At 40.5% G+C, this 7,494-nt stretch overlaps 1 protein-coding gene across 2 annotated transcripts; it reads left to right on the top strand.

The window, feature by feature from the left end:
- The first annotated feature begins 726 nt into the window (after positions 1-726).
- Positions 727-5,552, top strand: LOC148041738 (uncharacterized). 2 transcript variants are annotated; one of them, XM_087681864.1, is made up of 3 exons: positions 727-4,220; positions 4,498-4,771; positions 4,883-5,552. In XM_087681864.1, the coding sequence occupies exon 1, from the start codon at positions 907-909 to the stop codon at positions 3,160-3,162; it is 2,256 nt and encodes a 751-aa protein (XP_087537990.1). In that variant the 5' UTR covers positions 727-906; the 3' UTR covers positions 3,163-4,220; positions 4,498-4,771; positions 4,883-5,552. The 2 variants fall into 2 exon arrangements, with proteins under 2 accessions (XP_087537990.1, XP_087537981.1); XM_087681855.1 differs by having other exon boundaries at positions 727-4,771.
- The last annotated feature ends 1,942 nt before the right edge of the window (positions 5,553-7,494 follow it).

Genomic DNA, 7,494 nt, shown 5'->3' with positions numbered 1-7,494 from the left:
AGAGAGAGAGAGAGAGAGAGAGAGAGAGAGAGAGAGAGAGAGAGAGAGAGAAAATGTCTCTTAAAGAAATTCTTTTTGTGGTGCTTGGTCTTTGTTTCAATTCTAACCCATTTCAGTATAACATTGTTGTTCCTAGATGTCATGCGAAACAAGCATGTGATTCCTTACATTCATGTAAAGAGGAAAGTTTGTAAACATGATGTGTAAAAGAAATTGTTTCTATGTTTGGCGTTTTGTATTACAAATTTTATAAAATACTTGTAGTTTTAAAGTTTGACGAGAGAGAGAGAGAGAGAGAGAGAGAGAGAGAGAGAACAAAAGGTAGAGATGGAGAGAGGGAGAAAGAGAATTTAACTAGTGAATTGGAGAGAGAGAGAGAGAGAGAGAGAGAGAGAGAGAGAGAGAGAGAAATAAAACATCTTGGAAATGGAGAGGGGAAAGAGGAGAAATGGATTATTGAGTGATCGCTTGTTGCCACGAAGCGGCCTAGTGTTTCGTGCGCACGGAACTCAAATTCCTATTACCATTGGTCAAAACCTTAGCTTTGCGAAGCAACCTAGCGTTTCGCACGAGCGAAATGCTAGTTTCTATTACCATTGGGCCAAAACCTGTTCGATGTTAAAATATGCAATGCCCCATATGTAAATATAATTAGGACAGTTTTTGCAGTGCCCGGCCCATCCGGGATAGTGTGTAACCGGCCTAAATTTGACGTTTGGGGGCTATTCTGAATGTTGCCGCGGTGGTTGGAGCGCAGTGGCAATATGAACGGCTAGAAGTATTGGATTTCTTGTGGGAAACCCTAATTCTTTCTCTGTTATCGCTCTCTTCTCGCTCTCTGTGTCTCTCTCTCAGAAAAACAGAGGTTTCTTGCAGCACGCTCGCAGGCAGGCAGGCGGGGCTCGCATGGAGCGCCTGGCGCCATATCCTTCCGCTGTAGCAGACGACGCCGCCGGCGACATCTTGGCCCGGTCCCGTCCTCCTGACCTCGGCCCGCCTCTGCGGCTCTCCTACAGTGACTATCCTTCCTATCCAGGTTACCAGTCTTCCCTCTCTCTCTATGAATCCAGGTCTAGATCGTCGCAGCAGTTGCCATTGCCTGCCTCCGCAGGTCCCAGCGACACTTATCGCAGTGAGTACCTCAACTCAAACAAACCCTATGGTGACCTAAACCCTGGCTCTGATTACCTTGGCTATAGTTCAGCCTACGGCAGTTATCCATACGCTCGTTCTTTTGATGATCATGCCAGCAGTGGTCGGAATCTTTATCAGAAGGACGACCCCCTTGATCTGCAGAATCGTTCGAGAGATGATCTCTATGGACGTTATGAAGCAAGCTCCAGCAGCAATTATGGTCTGAATATTGACACCAAGGACCGTTTTGCGCATTTCACCCTGAATCAACAGCATCAACCAGCAATGGATCCTAGATATGGAAGAGTTGTCCCTGATTCCTTGTACAAGCTCACCGACAGCAGAGATCCCATCTATCCAAATCTGGAATCTGGTCACCATTATGAGCAGACAACTGGTACCTCTGCATATAATCATTATCTACAGCCAGAAAGCATGCATTTTAATGGAAGAAGTGAGCTGGACATGCACAGCAAATATCAGCAGCAAGTTGCAAAAGCTGATGCATCGCCATCACCATCTCCATCTTCTGATAGAGATCAGGGGCAAGATTCTAGCAAGGTGACTAAGGAAGGGGAAGTGATTGACAAGTTGAGCAGTCAGGGTGCAAATACAGCAGCACAGGGTACTGAAAAGAAAAAAAGGCGCAGTCGATGGGAGCCGGTGGAGAATTGTGAGGGAGAGAGTAATGAAAACATAGATGGAACATCCAAACGCAGAAAATCACGATGGTCTGAAGAAGCCAAACCATCTGTTATTAAGCTGCCAGACTTTGTGGCTGGAGGTGTAACGTTTGATCGAGAAGTGCTGGAACGTAATGTAAGACTATTAGAAATAAGTAAAAGGCTTCAAACTGGACAGGTGATTGAGGATAAGCCTGATGGGAAAAGGTCTCCTTCTCCAGAGCCTGTTTATGATAGCCTTGGCATGAGAATCAATACAAAGGAGTCCAGGGCAAGGGAGAGACTGCTGAAGGAAAGAGCACAGCTAATTGCTGAGATGACGAAAAAGAATCGGTCATACAAGCCACCGGCTGACTATAAAATTTCCAAATTCCAGAGGAAGCTATTTGTTCCTGTCAAAGAATATCCAGGGTACAACTTTGTGGGTTTGATTATTGGGCCTCGAGGCCTGACTCTCAAGAGAATGGAGAAAGAGTCAGGTGCCAGAATTCTTCTACGTGGTAAGGGCTCTTCTAGTAAAGAAGATCAGAAATCAACAGTATTACCCGAGGAGGATCTTCACGTTTTGATTGAAGGAGAAACTGAAGAGTCTGTAGAGAAGGCAGCTTTGCTGGTGGGAAAACTCCTGGTACCAGTTGAGGATGACATGAATGAGCACAAAAGAGCCCAGCTACGTGTGCTTGCTGCAATCGAAGGCACACTAGATGTTTGTAGATGTTGCGGTGAAACTGGACATTTGTCATATACATGCCCTCTGGGGTCCAATAAACCAGTGATTTGCCATCTTTGTGGAAATGAAGGCCATATTAAGTCACTCTGTCCAAAAGTGGGCAAAAAGGCGGAGCCTAGCAAGAGTGAGTTGGCTGAAGGGAAGAAGCCTGAGCCTAGTCAGAGGCCTGTTATGGCTGATGGTGTCAACCAAGAGAAAACATTTTCTCTGTCAGTCTCTGAGGGTAGCTCTTCAAGCGGTAATTCTGTTCTTCATGCAAGCTGCTTACCATCTTCACTAGATGATGAGGGTCTCGCAAAATTGTTTTCCCTCTTTGGTGACCTAGAGCATGCAAGGGTAGTCAGAGATCCATTGAATGGTTCAAGCAAGGGCTATGGGTATGTTAAATTTTCTGATGCTACAGCTGCAGCACAGGCTGCTGCTCTCATTAATGGATATATAATGGATGGATGTAAACTAGAAGTTAAGGTTGCAAGCAATTCGCTCTATCCGGCTGGTGATGCTATTCCTATGCATTCTTTGCGGTTTGGTAGCCATTTGGCAATTCCTTCAGAAGGAGGTACATCCTGCCTCTCTCCATATAATTTTTATGACCCTTCAGCTAATCATTTTTGACTACAGCAGCTATATCCCCTGTATAGTTTCAGCAGTTGTTGTGTTGCACTGCTTTGTTGGTCAATGCTCTATCATGGAGACAGTGCTTATGCTCAGTTAGACCTGGGACATTGTATCGATTGTGCTGAGGTATAAAGTCTGGGAGGTTGTTGGATGTCAAATATGAAAGGTTGGATTTTTGCAATTGATGGTGATTACGACCTTTCATGAGATTTGACTTTATTGATGGCTTGGTTGTTACTCTTTGGGATGAAATGGTCAATCTTATTGTGCTCTGGTGACTACTTAGAGTTGAATTGCTTGTCTGCAGGGTTTCTGTGTATAAATGGTATGATGATGATATTAAGAGCTTACATTTTCTGCCATGTTTAATATCCTTGTTATTCTATTGCCATGGAGTGTGCCTTTATGTATTGATGACAGCCAACTTCACCACTGCAAATGTTAAAAGCACCATAAAGCTTTTTTGTCCTTGGTGCTCGAAGTTCTTTCCCAGTGGCAGGGAGAGTCTGTAAGTCTGTTCTTCTAACAGTGATTAGTTTTGCACACTTCTTCCGAGTGACTTTACAGCCTACAGGTGAAGTTTTTCTGCCGTCAACTGTAGAACTCAGTCTTGTTTTTTCACTGCTTGGCAACTCTCATCAGGGTGATGGAAAATGAACTAAGCAATTGGTAGACAGCTGATGTAATCTTGTCCTTGCTGAAAGAAAATAGATATTCAAGTCGTCACACGAAGTACCTCAATATTGTCATCTGCATGCTTTTCATGCTGTAAAATTTAATCTTCTCGGATCTTGGCTTGAGTTGATAATGCAACATCAAGCACTCATCTGTCTAGAGGCCGCAAGTGGTCTCTGAGTTTTGTTATTTTCAAAGGAGATTGTCAAATATCAGGTGCCCTGGGAAACAAAGATCTATGTGCAAATTGGTCTCCAAGGCTTGTGAAATTCAGGACAAGGCTTGTTGGTGATTTCTCTTTTCTTGCTGTAGTAACCAATTCATTGGATTAATTCCAATAGTCACTGGAAGATTCGGAAACCACATCGGCAAACAGTATGGTAAGTTTCTCTTTGATTAGTAAATCCTGAAATTTGAGTTCTAAATCAGAGGAGTATTGTTGGTTCAGACTCTGTATTTTCTACTTCAAGCAGCCGAGCACCTTTCTTGTAAAAGGGACGCGTTGTGAGCTACCATTAAATTTCTTTAAAAATTGTGTATTGAAGAAGCTTTAGAATGATCAAGCATTTGATTCTTGATGAGTTGAAGCTTTTATAAACGAGAGTGGTAATGCACACTTAATGTCTCTTATGTTTTTGCATGATTGTTTCAATACAGAAAGTTAGTCGTGGGTTGTGCTAGCTTGTGGCATCCAAGTTCTATGTTGAATGGATCTCCGCCCTAACTTTTCAGTGCCAAACCACATTCAGTTGAAATAATTACACATTGAGAATCTCGAGATTAGAGCGATGACTATTTAACACACATTAGTTTGGAGCATACGTACTGTACTTCAAGAGTATCCTGATACTCTGTTTTTAAATGACTTTGGTGCACATGAAGTTGAAAACAGGGGAGGGAGAAAATTGCCAGCAGGCAGCTAATTTCATTGGTATGTCTGTTATTGGTAATTATGCTTTAATGCATGTTGATCCAAAGAATATCTTCACTGCTAGCTCCCTTTTGGCTTGAAGACAATAATTTTGCCATGCAATTGTTGCAGCATTTTGGAACAGACACATGCAAGCCAAAGTAAAAGCAGTGTAAGTTGAAAAGGTCAGGACCGAAGCCTTTCAAGTTTCAGTCCAATGCAAGGAAGAGGAGGTTACTTCAGTATGCTTGCTTACTTCAGACCTATCGCAACCTAATCTAGGTACAACTGTGGACAATGGTGGGTATCTGCTTTGCATCACCTCCTCTGTCACCTTAGCTTTTCCATCAAGCTGGTTTGTACATGTAATTTTCTTCAAACTCTATGAAAACATGTGATTTTCTTCAAACTCCACGGAAACATTTTTGTGGTAGAAGACTGTGGACCTACAACATTGAGATCTGCTACCACACTAGGAAGTCTGATTGGTGAGGCCAAAAATATAAATGAAATAGCCTCCTGATACTCCTGTTTTGTAAATTGTCAAATGTAATATCGTAGCCTGTATACTGAAGCTGTCATACAACTAGATCAGTTAAGGAGACTGTCTATCAAGACTGTCTATCAAGGATTCATTCTGTTGCAACACGGAAGATGAGGTATCCTTAGGTGTCAAACTAGAAAGTAGACAGCAAGACTGAAATGGTTGTTGCTAGAGACAAAGTCTTGGAGAAAAAGAGGATTATGTTAACAGCCGTGCTTCTAGTATGGATGGAATGCAAAGGTCATTTGGTTATTTCAATCAGAGTTGCATCTTTCTACTAAACATTACAATCTGTTCTCTACTCCTAAGTATATCTAATGTGTCCTTTTGCATTATCAAGTGGGAATGTTGTGAATATTTGGCCTAGTCACTATTTAAAAGGTGTTCAAAAAGTAATTGTGTTACAGTATCACTATGCTTTTCATTTTACTCGTGTGTTCAAAGGAGTCCTTATGGGTGCACACATTAAAGTGTTATTTTACCTTTAGGGGTGTACAGTCATAAGTATTATGTCATGTATGTGTTATTGTACAATTTGAATCGTTGGAATCTGTGATTTGCCCACTCATGTGGTCTGAATACTCCTCACCTCTTATTGTTAATAATTGAAAGGAGATAGAAAAGTGTGGGCCTTGTGCATAGGCGATCTTGTAGGAAGTATTCATAAGAACGACCGAAAAGCGAAGGGTCACAATTGAGCTATTTTCCTCCACTTCACGTCATGGGGAGAGAGAAACATGCAAGATCTTCATTTTAAGCAATTGGATAGCTCACTTCTTCTTATCTTCCAACTCGGTATTATATATGCCAAGGTGCAACCGGTGCACAATGCACCAAGGAATGGATTGCAATTAACTAGATGCAACCAGCAAGCCTTAATGCAACATGTAGCATGAGCTTAATGTAAGATGTAGCAAAGTATAATGTAGGAGTCTATGCTCTACCAATAAGGTGGTCCCTTTTATCATTGGGTATTGAAATCTATATCAAATGTGACCAAGATAAACATTACCGTTGACTTATGCTTAAATAAATACTGTTGACTTATGCTTAAATAAATATAGGACATAGCCTAATGATGGTCTGGATTATTTGGCTATTACACATGCACAATCAAGATAAAAGTACTTTTAAGGTGTGGGAGTTGATGGCATGGGACAAAGATGCAAAGAGGACAGTCCAAGGATGGTTTTGATTAGTTGGTTACTATACATGCACAATCAAGATAAAAGTACTTTTAAGGGGTGCATGTGCCCCAAGGTGCACAAGTGGCCCAAGGTGTCGGAGTTGATGGCATGGGACAAAGATGCGGAGCGGAAAGCACTTGTGGTCAAAGTTTTATTATGTATGTATTGGGGTTTGGTACAAGTGATAATAATAAGAAACCTTGTCACTACATGAATAAAATATGATGTGCTGCATACAAAGTGTATTGCTCGTTTAAAAATACAATGTGTCATACAAGGTTTCTTTATGGGACATATGATGACTCTAGCTTGTATCCCATTGTCATATGAAGATGTGTATTCCTCAAGTGAAAACATGGTGTCATAAAATGTTTTACATGGGACATGTTGATTTACTTGTATTTCATATGAATTTAGAATGTGAGGATATAGTGAGTTAAGTGATGTATTTAACATGTCTTATGATAGCTAACTAGTATCTAAAGAGTTAGTGGCCATTGCGATCAATTTTGAGGGAAAAAAGGCATTTTATTAGCATTCACTAATGATGAGATTAGTGTATAAGCCAATGGGACATTGCCATTTGTGGTCTAATGTAACATTTGACTCTTAACTAATTCAACTAAGTTTTTTCTAATACTAGTAAAGGTAAAAATGAGTCTTTAAACATATCCTCATGAAGGAATTTCAACCAAATGATTTATAATTAATAATGACATCTTTTGGTACTTTTTCCTTTTAACTCCTTGATGTGACTTTTTGAAAAGTGGGGTACTTTAAAATCATCTTAAAATAATAAAAGTATATTACTTTTCATTTTAACTCAAAGTAAATGTTTATTTAAAAGTTTTTGTAGTTGTCTTTTTTATACGCATTCATCTCGTAGTTGCAATTATTTGATTATCCTAGCTTCAAAAACTCAGTTTTGTAATTTTTCTATTCTATTTTAAGCTCATTTCTCATCAATATTTCAACCTTTGTCTTTTATGGTGTCTTCTTCTAGCGGTTCTTCT

The sequence above is a fragment of the Lygodium microphyllum genome, chromosome 1, assembly GCF_053477565.2.
Source record: "Lygodium microphyllum isolate KBCC chromosome 1, Lygodium_microphyllum_v1.1.10, whole genome shotgun sequence".
Taxonomy (NCBI): Eukaryota; Viridiplantae; Streptophyta; class Polypodiopsida; order Schizaeales; family Lygodiaceae; genus Lygodium; species Lygodium microphyllum.
This window is presented reverse-complemented; position numbering and strand designations above follow the sequence as displayed.